Raw genomic sequence first — 16,562 nt, 5'->3', positions numbered from 1 at the left:
CTGGTGTTGATCAGAGTGTTTTAACTGAACGGTACACATGCAGTGTGTTTATAGTATAAAGAGGTACCTGAGATCAGAAAAGTAGATACTGGAGCTTTGAAAAGCAGTATGGATTTATAATCTCTGCAGTCCTACTGTGCCAGCAGCGTTGCTTTAGGGTCACTTCTGTTATCCTTTGAAAGCTACAGATATTTTAAAGCCAGCAAAGCATGATAATTTAATGTCTGCGATGTGTTGGCTCTATATTGGATCAGATAAAGTGAACTTTATTTTCTTTTTCTTACATCTGCAAAGTAAGCATTTTCACAGAGTTATATTATTGTCTAGGAATGTAAAAAAAAACCCATAAACATTTAAAAAAAACAGTTTCATTGTTGACTGGGTTAAAATTCTTGGTAGAGGTCAGAGGTAAGTTGCATATGTGCAGCCATAGAATGAATTCATAACATTATGCATTTTAAAAAGTATAATTTAAGAAAACTTTATCCAAAAGCTTCTTTGAAAATAATGGCTGAACATTAGTGTACATTTTAATTGAATGCTTTATATGCAATAGAAACATTACATGTAAAGAGAAAAAAGTTTGCCTAATTGCCATGGGTTGAATTTTTCATAGTTATATGCAAATATAATCACATGTGGCATATAAAGATTACCACCCAAACATTGTTTATGAAAATAACAGCATTTAAAGTTTTTTTTCACTAGAGCATTTGAATTCTGCACACATTGCTCTGTCTTAAAAGAAAACAAAGCTCTATTTTTATCTGATCCAGATTTGAATTACAGTTGCTATTCTAAGTTTTCACTTGCTAAATATTACCTTGAAGAAAGCAAAGCTTTTATTTTGAATAATTTCCTCAAGACACTGAGCAGCTTTAAAGAAATGTGCAAAAAAGTTTGAAATGTCTAAATGATGATACTTAAAAGCAGATTTGCAATAAACAAGAGTCTGTAAAGATTGCTGCTTATTTGTTGCAAAATATATACTTTTTACTCCAGCTAATGCTCCGTGTCTTAAAAAGGTTGATGGAATTTAGCTGGCTTTGGGAGTTGAATTCAGGTGACAAGGAAGGCTTTGTTGGAAGAGTCAAATATTTACTTCAATGTATTCTTGTTTGATAAATGATATCTTTAATCCTGTGTGATCCTATTCAGTTACAAACTGAAGAGGGAGATGAAAGAAGGAGAAGGTAACACAAAACTGTTAATTATATAGGAATTTTGCTTTGCAGTTTTGTGCATTCAACAGTAAATTTTACTGAATTTGCTCTGGATATATTACTAAAAATGCTCGAAACAGCTGTGGAATGTGTTTCTTCAGCAAAATATTTCTGTTTTTATGTTTGTTTTTTATCCTTAGCTTTGTTAGTCCCCATCCAAAGCCTTCTAGCAGAGACAATTGAATCCTGTCAGGGATTACTACCAAGACATCGGAAGGATTTTTGACCAAGGTTTTTAAAGCTCAGTGTCACACCTGCCATATTTGAACAATGAGGGTGTTTGGTTGCATAGTCCTAGCATTTACTGTTACTTTTGTGTTGGTTTTTTTTCCTTCTTGTCCTTGTCTTTCTCTCTGGAATTACGCAGTGTTCACACTAGTGTTGAAATAGTTGACTGGGTAATACTTAATACATACCTGGAATTGAAAGAGCATGATCTACCTGTTAACATTTTAATAATGAAATAGTGTGGACACAGCATGTCTTACTGAAGATTAACCCCTTATATACAGAATACAGAAAAGCAATCACTTTAAAAATGATGGCTAATGTGTAATTCATTGATTAAGGACTAGAATTTAAGGGGTTAATCCATTTGGAATCTTAAAACAGATGCAAAAATCCACGTATAGGAAAGCTGCTTTTATGGATATCCAGCCTAGATGTCTTCCCAATTTCTGTAGCTGCTTTGGGATCTTTTGGTGACTCCAAGTTTCAGAGCTGATTTATGGAGGAATATTATTTATCTTACACTGAGGTCAATGGCAAGATGCTAACTAATTTTAATAGAGCTGAATCATATATCTTCTCTTGTTCATTGATTATATATGGTTATTAATAAACATTATTTGTACTTATTTACATAGTGTTGGAAATGCTAGTGTTCTTTTTAAAATATTTAAGAATAATTATTTAAGACTTCAGCAATAAAGTAAGTGAAGTCAAAGGTACAAGCTATATAAAGTAGAATAAACTGCCTACATTGACAATATTTATTGCTATAAACCTTAAAAATACCTTACCAAATAATAATAATAATGACTTTGGCCTCAGTTGATTCTTTTATCTTTAAATTTCTTTTGCCTTTCACTTGACAGTATCTATCATCTTAATGCCTTCTTTCACTTGCTTTTAAATCTCTGATTAGTAGATATCAATTTTCACTCGTATAGGGATAGCCAGTAAATGACAGACTATAAACCCAGTAAATCTCATGGGAAAATATTCATGAGGATTTCCGCAGACACATCATTCTCTATAAAATTGAAATATTCTGTACCTAGATCAAGTATGACATAATTTCAAGCTTGACATTTCCTCTTGACCTGTTTCTCTTCATGTCTTCATTGATAATGACTGTCAAGCCTGATCTGTCAATTCCTTGGCTTTACATTCTTTCCTTGGTGTGTTTTTGAGTGTTTGATTTGCTGTTACAAGTATGTTTGCTTACATTAGATTACATTTTAATGTTCATTTGTGTCTTGTGGCACATTAAATGTTTATTGTAACAGCAAGCTCACTTTGGCAAAAATAAAAATCTGTTGCTAAGTTATAGTTTCAAAATCACAGTTACTTAAAATTGAAAGAAAATTATACCTGCCACATGTTTAGACACAAATGGCAAAATCATTTTAAGGTTTTGAATAGGTATAGTTTTTTTTTTCTATAGAACTTTTGGTCTTCATGGTTTCGGGTTTTTCCCACCTTTTTCTTCTCTTAAATCTTTCTAGTTTTCTCTTGGTATCTTTCTAAATGAAATTGGGATGGATAATATATGGCATACACTTTAATACTATAAGTCCAAAACTGAGTAAGAAATATGAAAATGTACAGATGCTCTTGGCTTAAATGTTTGTACAGTACTTCACATTTCTTTCAACTCCATAAAATTAAATAGCCTTGATTGTTCTATAAGTACACTTTGTCCTTACTTAATGTGAGATATTGTAGTACCTTCGGAGTACTTGAGAATTTCACTTTTAACTGGGAATTTGTTTCAAGATAGCATGTGGTCATTTTAAGTTGTCTCAACAAACACAGGGCACAATTCACTGGGAACGTTTCCTGCACAAGTTTCATTAAAATGAATGGGAAGTCTGTACAAATGCCCATTCAGTTCAGTGAAGCCTGCACAGGAGAATTTCCAGATCGATTTTGCTCACAGTTTGTTGTAACTTTTACTTCATTCAAGTGGATTTTTGTGTTTCTTCTGTCTTGTGTTTCCCGTGCTGGTGCACTGTGTCCAACCATTCTTCCTTCAACATGTTAATTTTAGGGGAGAATCATTTTCCCAGTAGATGGTTTTTCACTAGTAGATGAGTGTAAAAAAGATAAGATTGAGAGCTAACAGTTTGTTATGCTCTTGATTATTTTTCATATTGGACTAAATGATAACTCAGTTTAAGGAATATTGCTGATGACATTGGAGACAGGGATTTCAAAATAAATGGCATGTGTGACATGGAAGCTATTTTAAGGAACTGTCTTGCTCACCTGGTCAAACACCCATTCCTCACTGCATTTTGCCAATTCAATCCATTTTAGATGTAACTTCGGGTATGGTGAAAGACCCACCGGACGTCTTGGACAGGCAAAAATGCCTTGACGCTCTGGCTGCTCTACGCCACGCTAAGTGGTTCCAGGTTCGGAACATCATTTTACTTTCTTCTTGTAGCCTTATGAGAGAGAGTAGTTTAGTTGTTCAGTTGGATGTTAACTACACCAAAAAAAGGGGGGGAAATCCAGGTTGCCCATAGTGAATATATGTACACCTATATAAAATTAAATGGCTAGACGGAGGGCGGGAGGGGAAATCATCTTTGAAGATTTGTACAGAAGAACTGTTTGTTCAGTTCTTGCCAATTTGATGTCAACTTGTTTTTCTGACCAGATAGCGAGGTTGAATATTTGGCTCGCTCTGGGGGAATTGTATGTTTGGTATCTGTTATGTATTCCATAAGGCTGCAGAGTAACTTTGCTTTAAATAACAGAATGTGTGTTTAAAGCTTTGTGTTTTAGGTATAAGACTTTTACTTTTTTATTTTTTTAAGCTCATTAAGTGTAGGGAATGAAAGGTGAGAAACTATTTGGTTCTGTGACTTTGCGCTTCAGCAAAGGCACAAGCAAGAAACCAAACAGATTCCCACAACCTTTCATTCTCTCTACTTGTTAGCTCTTTATTTTTTTTATTTCTATTATAGGAAGGTAATTGTATTTGCTATTACAAATAAATCTTAGGTCAAAGTGTGCAGGAATTCAAGGCATATTAGACTTGTAATATAACCTGTGCACCTTGACTTGTTAAGCTACTAACCATGGCCTAAAATGCTTCTGTAAATGGCAGCTCCCGAAATGTCTCCAAGTGGCTTATTTATTTTCTATTTTTGAGCTTCCATTGAACAGTGGCATTTTAGCTTTTCTAAGAGGCCTCTTTTTCTATTGGTGCTGGGATTGATTAACTTGATTTTGTGTTGCTCTCAAGGCTAGAGCTAATGGTCTGCAGTCCTGTGTCATTATCATACGTATTCTTCGTGACCTCTGTCAGCGAGTGCCAACTTGGTCTGACTTTCCAAGCTGGGTAAGTAGTATTTTAAAACCATGAACATATTATTACAAGTTATGTATCATATTTGCATTGGTATATTTCCTATAAGAGGCATTATTTAGTTTCTCGAGCCTTGTTTATTTCTTTCAGAAGCTACATTACAATAGACCCTTGATTTTATTGACCTTGATTTAGTGGACTTTAGATTAAAAATAAAACAAAACTGAATTTCCAGCAATACGTACTTTGCCAAAAGCAAGATGAAGTTCATTGTATGGCAGATAGTTTGAACAATGTCTTTACTTTTTATGTTCATTATATAAATGACTCTATGCGCATATAAAATCCCATTGCTATTTAATAGACATTCAGTTCTAACACAGAGACACAGCTTTCCTCGCAAGGCTATTGAAGTGAAGATTCATTATTTATCTTTTATGTTAACTCCTTAGATAACATACATAGATCAGGATGATCATGGATGACTAAAGTGAAATATATAAAAAATTTAGTAATAGGAAACTTCTCAATAAAGATAAGTTAAAGCAATAAATGAGTGATAAATGACTATGGGTCTTTTGGTTTCAAGTCAAATCACTTGATCAATAGAAATATTAGACCTTCAGTTACAGTAATATCAAATTTTTAATATTTCACTATTTAGAACAACCAAAAGCAACAATCTCAAACATTTGTAGGTTATATTGCAATCAGATAGAAAATCCACCATATGGCTTAAAGGAAGCTTGGAATACTGATTTTAATAATCTCATCCAAGAGATGATTTGGTAGATATTCTGGAAATTGGGTGGATTCCCCTCAGCTTCAGTATAAGAACTGCAAGATGATAAATCACTGGCATTGTGACTATTTAATTTTGGTTGTAACTTAAGGACTACCTGTATTTCAGTTTGTAAAATGTCTTCCTCATGATTGTTTTCCAAGAAAATCCTTTTTCTAGTAGGAGTTGCCTTTTTAAAGAGGATTTAAGAACTATTAGTTCCATTCAATTAGAGGACACAAATTGGTTTTTCAGAGGGATACTAATTCTATGACCCAGGCTCTACGCCATTCAATTGCTAACTTCCTTCTGAAAAAACATGAATATCTGGCTTGTACCATAAGACTTATTCATAAATGACCCAGCAAGCCTTGCAGGCTAGATTTGTTTCCTTTATTCAGCATTATGTTTGTGGTGATATTAAGACATTTGATGTACAAGGCTTCTTATAAAGCAAGTACTATAAGGCATCTTATAGTACATTCTGCAAGGAAGACAGCAGTAATTGCAGCATTCTTCACAAACCAGCCATTTGAACTTTACCTAAGTCCATAAACTAAAGTTGATATATTCATTTTTGTTGAATAAATTTGTTATAAGGAGCATTAAAGATAATTCCCAATTCCTAAAATTCAGCCAAAGCATTTTGTTTGTATTCCTCACATTCATAACATATACTAGGACAGTGGTCGGCAAGCCGCGGCTCGCGAGCCACAAGCAGCTCTTTACACATTTTAATGCGGCTCTTCTGTGTGCCGGATTATTATCCTCCCTAATCATTGTGGATCGAAAAGAAAAAAGGGAAAGGGGCGCTTGTTTTGAAGCGACCGCTCCCCTCCCTCCTCTCGGGCACTTCAAAACAAGCGCCCCTTTCCCTTTTTTCTTTTCGACCCACAATGATTAGGGAGGATCCTGAAGTCGGGCGGGGACGAGAAGCGAGGAGGCTCCGTTTCTTTTTCTGCCTCCTCGCTTCTCGTCCCTGCCCGACTTCAGGATCCTCCCTAATCATTGTGGGTTGAAAAGAAAAAAGGGAAAGGGGCGCTTAAAGGTTCAAACAGTAGAGCAAACGCTTCAGAGGCAACAGTTTTCACGGGGAATTAGAACAGAGAGCCCTGGAGTTTCGCTGCCCACCCGGTCAGACCTCGCTTTCCTCGCATGATTGGCTAATTTGCTACTGCCAATGGGGGAGGGGTCTGCAAAGTTGGCTGTTTTAAGACTGGTGGACTTCAATTCTCAGAATTCTGGGAATTGAAGTCCACCAGTCTTAAGAGCCAATTTTGCAGATCCCTGGGCTAATATGATTGATGCCCTTGGTGGACTTCAATTCTCAGAATTCTGGGAGTTGAAGTCCACAAGTCTTCAAGCTGTCAGGTTTGAAGACCCCTGGGGTTTTTTTTTTCTAAAGGGTTAGGGGTGCAAGGATCTTGTAACTTGACAGCTTTAAGACTTGCGTGCTTCAAATGCCAGAGTTTATTGAAACTAAAAACAGTGTACCATCCTATGTATTTTCGGTTTTAAAAATGTGGCTCTCAAAATAAATTTCAATCATGGTTTTGGCAAGATTTGGCTCAGTTGAAAAAAAAGGTTGCCCACCACTGTACTAGGACATTAGTTACTAAAAGTTTCCATAAATTTAGAATGCTAAGTAGAATCATCCAAATACCCTCTCAAGCAATAGCAGAGTCTTTCTGTCAAGTACAAACAACCAGCACCACTAATGAATAGTCTCAAGCAGAACACACATTACCTATGTTACAATAACTTCACCAGGCTGCCATTCCTTTGTGAACAGTCAGCTAAGGCTTCAGAGATTCTGGGGGACGTGCTGCATTTTTGCAACACAGGAACTCTATGCTCACACACACCCTCCAAACTAGCTGGAGATTCCACCACATTTTTCCAGGTCATACTATCATCACTGTTCACTCTGTTGGTCTCTCACAGAGGCTTTCTTTTTTACTTACCATATTTTTCAGAGTATAAGATGCACCTTTTTTCCTTTATAAAGTGGCTGAAATCTGGGTGCATCTTATACATCGAATACAGCATTTTTTGCCTCCCGAAGCCCCGCCCCCTTCACCAAAATGGCCGTGCATACCCTTATGGAGGCTTTCAGAGAGCTCCTGGGGGCTGGGGAGAGCAGAAATGAGCAAAAAATGGGTCATTTTCTCCCAGCCCCCAGCAGCTCTCTGTAAGCCTCCATAAGGCTATGCATGCAATTTTTTTGACACAAAAATCGCCCCCCCCTCCAGGAACACTCTGCAACCTACCCCCCCAAAGCTATTCATGCCTCTTTGGGGGGGATGGACGGACCCATTTTCACAAAAAAAGGGCCGTTTTTGGGAGGTTTGCAGAGTGCAAAAACTTTTTTTTTCCTTTTGGAAAGCTCTTTAACTGATTGATGAGAATTACATTGATCAATTGCTGTGCCAGCAGAAACAAAATCTTGGGTGCTTCAGATTGTCAGCAATTTCCTTCTCCAGCACAAGGATAAATACACCTGGAAACATCTACCTACCTATTTACTCTCTCTCTCTCTCCCTACCTACCTGCTGTATTTCTCTTTCTCTATCTCTTTCTATTTCTCTATCCCTCTACCTACCTACCTACACACATATCTCTCTCCCTACCTACTGTATTTTTATATCTCTGTATCTCTCTATTTCTCTCTCTTCCTCTATCCCTCTACCTACCTAGCTACCTACTCTCTCTCTACCTACCTACCTACTGTATTTCTCTCTCTTTCTCTCCCTCTCTATCCCTCTTATCTACCTACCTACTTATTTTTAAATTTGCCTCTTCAAAACCTTGGTGTGTCTTAGAAAAATACGGTATCTTTTCCTAAAGCAAGCTTCTTGATATAGTTGGTACCATAGTTTAGCCATGGATGGAATGTGACCACTGACTTTCCCAGGGAGTGTAAGACTAATCTATTATTAGTGAACTCTGGTGCACTAAACCAGAAGGAACCTCCGCAATAATAAGTTTTGCTATGTGATTTAAATGAAAATGTAGGCAGTGGCTTATTTTTACTTATTTATCTAGGCGATGGAATTATTAGTAGAAAAGGCAATTAGCAGTGCTACTGGACCACAAAGCCCTGGAGATGCATTGAGAAGAGTATTTGAGTGTATATCTTCAGGAATTATCCTAAAAGGCAAGTTGATTGATACCCCAAATCAGTATTTTCTTGATAATTAGTTTTGCTGATGATTTATTAAATTTATACTGTTTTTCTCACTATCCAAAGTTACTCTTCAACATATTCTTTTTTTAGATTTTAGTAAGGATGAAATAATATTTCTGGTATATCGGGTTTCTTGTAGGTGGTCCCGGACTTCTTGATCCTTGTGAAAAAGATCCTTTTGATACCCTGGCTTTAATGACAGATCAACAAAGAGAAGACATTACTTCAAGTGCACAGGTAATTTAATGTTGTGAATTATGAACTTTTTGAAGATAAACAAGCCAACAATATAATTTGAGCTGAAAATCAATGTGTTACCCAGTAGTATTCAACACTTTTTTTAAAATAAATGGAATATGTTTTTATATAACTTGGTAATTTATTTAAGTTTTCTTTGAGTCAGTCTCAATTCGTATTGATTTCATGAACACTTACATACAGTTCTCTTGTCAATGGCATCAAAGAGTTTGTTACTGCATTGTTTATGGGTTGATGTTTTTTGCTTTCCTGTCTAGTTTACAGCCCTAATATTCCCTAGTTGTCCTATCCATGTGCTAACATTTTATTTATAAATTATTGCTCTTGACTTTTAAAAATGAAGTCACGAAGGAAACAATAGTAGATGAGCAAAAATGAAATATTATGTAGGAAATTCTAGCTGGTACCTGTGTGCCTCATTATGCATATAACATAGTTACCAAATACTAAAACACCTGCTAGGTCCACCATGGTGTCCTATCATTCATGTATGTTGGGCAATGTGTCTCTCTAGAGCTCAATTCAGAATCTTCTAGAACTTAAAGAATTAACTGGCTGGTATCCTGTTTCCCCCTCTCACCTCCCCATGCCATACAATTAAGCACGACTTCCATTGTGAACCCCTTTTTTTCAACTAACATAGTATTGGTTGATCTGATTTCTTGGGGTCTTTTTTTCCCCTTCTTCACTCGACTGTTCTCAAAACTTCATCATAACAAGACAATCACGATTGTCTTGTTCATCATGACCCATCTTTCAGGCTTATTACCCTCAGAATCCATTTTGCAAATGCTGGCATTGGAGCATAATAAATGTTTTTGCTGCTTGGACGAAGAGCATATAGCCAGACTCTCCCACTTCCCGGGAGCAGCTTTTAAAGGTAGCAGTTTCCAAAGCATTTGTGTCCTTTTAGCTTCTTTCACACTCCCATTCATCACGGTTATAGGTTCAAAGCTTTCTGAGTGGTCTGACAACCAGTGGTGGGTTGCAGGAGGTACGCCCCAGTACCGTTCCGGTACAGTGCTCCAGAGGGCCCGCCCACCCGAGCTCCTTACCTGTCCTTTAAAGTCTTCGGCATTCTGCGCACGGCGCATACAGCACCTGTGCTACGCTACGCTGAGCAGCTGGAGCGTCGCGGAGGCTTGCAGAGGCATCACTGGCAGGTGCGACACATGCACGCATGGCGGCGTTCATGTGAAGGATGGCGATCCAGAACCCACCACTGCTGCCAACCTAATTCCATGCAAGACAAAAAGAAAAAGATGGATAAAGGCCTGTCACTTCTCTGATTCCAAACCTCTAATTCTTCTCCATCATGTTTTTCTCCAATCCGGATACACAAATTCTGTTATTGATGGCCTTTTTAGCTCATATTGCTCAATTGACCCCAATTTCTTCTCATATACAGAAATCAATCTCAGAAGAAGAGACCTGAAATAGGCTTGCCTTAAGATCTATTACTCCATAATACCTTCTTATCTCCCTTCATAAGTCCCATTTGGACAAAGATCCTTGCCTTTGTCTCAGTAATTTAGCCCTGTATTTCCTGAGATGACATATATCTTGTGGAGTCTCAAATTCTAATGCATGCTGTTTCATTCTGCAGTGGGGTTAATGCCAGTGTCTCTGAACTTGATCATGATGATTCTGTACTGCAGTTATCTCGAATATCTTTTACAGGCTTTAGATGCTTTCTGTAACAAATTTTCATCCCACTCACATTTTGACCAAAGTATCAAACTTTCAGCTAGAAAAAGTTTTAACATCTCATATCAAGATGTTTTAGATAGATGTTGGCATTGTGTAGACACAAAACATAGCAAATTTACAGGCATCCAAATGACCATGATTCAACTCTGATGTTCATTTATATCATACATTTTGAGATCTGACGGCTCACTTTTAAGATCTGTGTGATTCCATAACAGAGATGATACTTAGGTTTTCTCGAGCATTTTGCAAATTTATCGTTTTAGGTTTTAGATTAAATTTTTACCATTTCTAAGCATCTGATTTCTTCCTTCTTGGAAAAAATTATCTTGAGGACTAGATTCCTCTCATTTTTTCTTTATTTCTGTTTTCGTAGGTACTTTAATAGCTCTAGGAAGGTCACCAGTTAGGGACCATTGCCATCTCAAATATTTTTGAGACAGGTTTTTTTTTTATCAATGCTCTCACCACTGATATTCATGTCAGTACGGAGAGTTCACATCCAAGACCTCTGCATCCAAGACTCTGAGTATAAACATAGACATCACAAAATGCCACTTGAGCTTCTCATAGTTTGGAATTCTATGGTAATCAGATACAGCAAAAAGTCTGCACACCAAACTATTCTGTAAACCAGCAATTTCCAAATGTGTAGAGATGCATAACTTACGTAATTCACAGATGACTGTAGTTCCAGATAAGTTACCCAATACTTGTATTGGAAAAAATGTGTTAAGTAAGATTTTTGCTGCTGAAAATGACGTATTAAAATTAACCGGCCTCTGTTCTCATGACGTTGAAATTCAATCCATCTGATTTTCTTTTTCTCTCCTTCTGCTGTCAGTTTGCACTGAGACTTCTTGCATTCCGTCAGATCCACAAAGTTCTAGGAATGGATCCTTTGCCCCAGATGAACCAGCGTTTCAATATTCACAGCAATCGAAAAAGGAGAAGGGACAGTGATGGAGTTGATGGATTTGAAGCTGAGGGGAAAAAAGACAAGAAAGACTATGATAACTTTTAAGCAAGACGTTTGTGTGTGCATTGTTAACACAACAAAGTGAAAACGGAAGCCATTTGTTGTAAAAATAATTCTTAATATCTGTTCAAGTACAACCGCCCGCCAAAGGTTACAAATACTTTTGTGCGGCATTCACACCATTTTAAAGGATGTGCAGACTTAATTATGAGAGAAAAAGATTACTAATGAAAACTGTATTTCAATTTTTGGTTTGTTTTTAACCTGCCTCCTTTCTTTAGGTTCTAAAATATAACTCTTGATTTATGTTTTTTATGTTAACTGGTTACTGTGTACTTAAGTTGTACTGTATTTAATACATTGTTAACGTGTTTCAGTTGCTTTGTGTATTTGCAAATATGTTTAGAATTTGTACTTACCTTTCACACTTGTAAGTTGCTTTGTATTACAAATGGTAAATACAACTCCTTCACTTAATATTTTATAGCAGAACGCTTTTTTGTAAAGTGGGGCTGCAGGACTGTTTCTCCTTAATGTGAAGCATTAACACTCTTATCCTGCTATTTAAGTGCTTTCCATTTAATGTTTCTGCCAATTCCATGGCATTTGTCTATCTAGTGATATAATGGTGTAATTAAGACAGATTTGTGTTAATCTAATCAGGTTTGTTGTTAGTTACACATTAGCAGTATAAAAGCAAAATGTATGCAGTATGAACAGCAATTTTAGCAATTGATTAAAAATGGCATGATTTTGTTTTTTAATAGAATGGCTTTTAAAAAGTATTGTTTTAGGCTTCGTGTCTAGGGCTTTGTTCAGTTGACTTTCACATAGCAAGGCCAAAAAATAATTTTCTGAAATATTGCAGAAGCTGTAAACAAGAGGGCAGTTCTTCCTGTTTGGGTAGAGTTTGGCTAACTATTTTTGGAGAGCTTTCTAAGTATGGTAATAACACCATTAGCTCTGAATTAAAAATAATTGTTTGCCATATCAGTGCCTGTGAAAGGGTTCCTTTGCTGTTTTTGTACCAAATTATACAGTGATTTTCATTTAAAGCTAAAATTGAAGATAACAGTAACTCACATAAATTGAAAGCTATGCTATAAAGGAAAAATAGCAGAAAATTATTTGCGGCCATAATGTATGCTTACGTCTCCTTCAAACAGCTAAATATTATAGCAGTGGTGTAATTCAGTCTACATCTGCCTGTTGATGTATGCTTTGGTTCACAGGTGTGATTTGTTACAACACTACAGTTGAATACACAAATAAAGAGTAAAAATGTACTAAGTGATGTACTTTGATTGTAGACTCAGGATAGATACCCCTGTTAGTTTCACTAATTTAGATATATCAATTTAGCAATATTCATAGTATTCCTAAAGATGGTCTGAGAAACATGACATTTTGAATCAGTCTAATTTCAATAAACTACATTAAGCTTTCTATTCCAATTAATCAGATTGTAAAATTCTTAACCTTTCAAAATGTTTGATTGTTGCTTTATTTTTAAATTATTTTTAAGAAGGATGATGCCTAGTGTAGCATTAAGAGAAACGACTTTGTAGGAAGAGGTGCTGTGTTTATTGCCACTTCAATTTAAGTGAGAAGCTCTTTAGGAAACAAAACTTATGTATTTATGCTTATTGTGGTGTTGAGTCATGGCAACTGGACTTCTTTTCCTGTTGGTTAGAAACATTTCAGTGCTTATTTTAAACCAACAAGAAAAGGAAGTCCAGTGGTCATGATTCAACTTACAGACAACTCTACCAGGATGACTGAGAATCTTCATTGGTATATGTTTGCTTTGGTTGCAGTGTCAAGCACAGTATTTGTTGGTACAGAAGGAAAAAATAACTACCTACTTTCTCGCTGGCAGAATGGTGGATATCTAACTGCCTTCTGCACATGGTTGCAAATCCTTCTCAAAGCCTCATGTCGTTGGACATTTGCAATTCTCATTTATTCTGACATTTAGCCATCTTAAGTTACAAATTATGGCATTTAAAATTACAACAGCATTGAAAAAAAATGACAGCAAGGCCTTCATATATACGGGTGTCATCTCCACAGTCACCTGATCAAAATCTGCTGCTTAGCAACCAACTTGCATCCCTAGCAGTTGCAGCATCCTGGGGTTATGCGATCACGGTTTGTGACTTGAGTGATTTGCTTAACAATTGGACACAACTACTCAACCACCACCTTGCTTAGCAATTAAAATTGTGGTTGTAAGTTAAGGACTACCTGTCTAAAAATTCAGATAGCTTGCAGCCAAGAAAAATTAAGCCAGAACATCTGGGTTTGTATGGATTTAGTATTTAAATATATATAACAATGGTTTGGCTGGGTTATAATGAAATAGATTGCTATCTGCTGAAAAGAGGTGTGGAATAAAGCCTCCCATGCATATATCAGTAGATTGCTCTGGCTAGTGATGTATATATTCATACTGAATATTTTAAAAAAGGACTAACCTTTTAAGTTTTGAATGTGAAGGCCTAAAAATTACGGTAGATTGCAGTTCTATGTAGCTTTGACTGGGAATAAGTTCCCCCAAATGAAGTGAGACTTCTTAGTAAAGACAAATAAGATTAAGCTGCAATTATACATAGATACAAATTTCTAAAACTTGAATGAGACTTCATTTTCTTCAAAGAATTTAGATACAGGGTTATCAACATTTTAGAATTTGGGAGATAATGATGTAAACATTTACTAAATACGTATAGACCTACTGTATTGATTACATTTTTTCCCTCTGCTTTAAAAAATCTACAACACATTCAAGATCGGTGCCTTACAAATCTGTACTGTTTTTTATTAGTTGAATTGCTGAAGAAATTGGTTTGCATACGATGCTATAGAATAGATCAAGAGCAAACAAATCACGGCATGGCTTAGGGCAACATGTGAATCAGATTTCAAATCTTTTAAAACTTTAAATCTCTTTTAAGTCCCAGTCAGCGTAGCCAGTGATTACGCGGGTTGTAATCCAAAATATCTGGGAAGCACCAGATTTCATCAATGATCCATTATGCAATGTTCAAACAGTACTGGAATTGTTTATTTCTACTACAGAACAAACAAAATGTTAGCATGCTTGTTTAACCAAGCAATAATTCAACATTAAGGACATTGTTCCTAAATTCCAATGGAATTAGAACACACTTTTCACTTGGATCTAACAATCATATCAGTGAAAACATTTTCTTTTGTTAACAATGGTGTGAACTGGCTGCTATCTAGCTAGAAGCAGCTGTTTCACTGGCCTTGCTGGGTCATTTAATATTTAAGCCATATTGAGATATTGCTACTGCTGTGTTCCAGGAAAGACTGCATTTCTTTTAAGCTACAGTTGAGACAGAAAATAAGTTACTGGATTTAGAAACCTCAAGCAACCATTTTCCAAGTCCCCAAACTCCTGATTTTTTTAAAAAGGGAAAGCTTTTTGCACATAGATTGACAAATGACTTCCACTATTTTAAGAGTCAGTCCCAGTGACCCCCCTTATTCAGACTAAGTTTTATAATTACTATTACCATCAGAGCTATTTGGAAATCAATTGTACCAGGACTCAAAGAGCACTACTACTGCCAAGGAATCATAGTTATTTCAAGCCCTCTAGAGCTTATTATGCAATAATGAAAAAGCTGTTGGTAAAAACTGTTCTGAATCATTCCATCTGGACTGTCAGAATTGTTAGGTTATTTCCTCCACAGTCAGGAAAATTAAAATTTGCTATAAAATTGCATTTTTAAGGGGGGTAAACAAAGGGAGAGAAGCAACAATGGTGGAATTCACGCCCTACCATAGGCCAAAGTCCCCTAGTGTTTCTGCAACCACAGCCAACTGTGGCTTATTTGATAAACCATGGATAAGAATGGATGTGCACATTAATTCACTGGGAACCTTGCAGGCCATTGGAGTTACATTCAGATTCTGAAGAAGCTTCTTGGATGAGAAGTGAAACATTTTCAAGGAAAAAAAGTCCAGTTGTCTTTTGGAAAAGTACCTTTGAGACAACCATGACCTGGATGCAAAGGTGGGTTGCTACTGATTCGGGCGAAGCGGTAGTGGTGGCGGCAGGAGGCTCTGCCCACCCACCTGGATGCTTCTGTACATGTGCAAAAGCATTGTGCATACGTGAGTGTGCGCACGCATGAGTGAACTAGTAGTGCCGGGATTTGCAACCCACCTCTGCCTGGATGATTGAAATCTCCATAGACATTCAGATTCTGAAGAAACTTATAACACTGACACACAAGCACACACACAAAAAAAAAAAAACACCAAATATGAAATTAAAAAATAGGTTTTACTGTAGTGGTTCTGGTACATCTCCTTGGATATAATCAGCTGGTCTTTAGTGAAATAATTTTCATTATAGTCCAGTCCCAAAGATGATAATGGTTTTCATGTGTCAGCAATAAATGGGATAATCATAACTGGTTTCACTTAGGAAGCAAGTATCTTTGAACCCTGTTTCCAGCGCAACATGGTTTGTCCCCACCACTTCTGCTCATTTCAGTGCATGCTCCACTTTTTAGTCCTTTTCATTTCTATTTTGCAAACACAAATGAACTGCAGATGCTTCACTTGTACAAAAGGAACAAAATGGTGCTTTTTCTAGTTCTCTCAGAGTTGTAGGCTAAGCAAGTGTTAATCCTGATTAGGTCTGATCTCTTGCACAACTCTAAGCTACAATATGATTTGTTTTTGGCTTAGTGTATTGTATTTTGCCATGGTTCATACATCCTTAGTCATAAATTGGTTAGGCATAAGCTTAACCAATTATGGTGCACAAGCCCAATTAATTTTGGATAATTAAACAGTCTTAAGCAAAGTATGGCTTAGTACAGTATATGTATCAGGCATTT

The 16,562-nt window shown here is 36.4% G+C and overlaps 1 protein-coding gene across 3 annotated transcripts in view; it reads left to right on the top strand.

Moving 5' to 3' along the window:
- ZFR (zinc finger RNA binding protein) overlaps window positions 1-12,968 on the top strand; it is a 46,635-nt gene extending 33,667 nt beyond the window's left edge. For 2 of the 3 annotated variants that reach the window (XM_081942596.1, XM_081942597.1), the window contains exons 16-20: window positions 3,768-3,865; window positions 4,705-4,800; window positions 8,594-8,705; window positions 8,875-8,972; window positions 11,548-12,968. In XM_081942596.1, the coding sequence (XP_081798722.1) occupies window positions 3,768-3,865; window positions 4,705-4,800; window positions 8,594-8,705; window positions 8,875-8,972; window positions 11,548-11,727 (584 nt within the window). In that variant the 3' untranslated portion in view covers window positions 11,728-12,968. Of the gene's footprint in view, window positions 1-3,767; window positions 3,866-4,704; window positions 4,801-8,593; window positions 8,706-8,874; window positions 8,973-11,547 lie in introns of those variants that run through there. The other variant, XR_014174502.1, reaches the window with a different exon arrangement.
- Window positions 12,969-16,562: the final 3,594 nt, after the last annotated feature.

The sequence above is a fragment of the Natrix helvetica genome (assembly GCF_964273705.1).
Source record: "Natrix helvetica genome assembly, chromosome: 2".
Taxonomy (NCBI): Eukaryota; Metazoa; Chordata; class Lepidosauria; order Squamata; family Natricidae; genus Natrix; species Natrix helvetica.
This window is presented reverse-complemented; position numbering and strand designations above follow the sequence as displayed.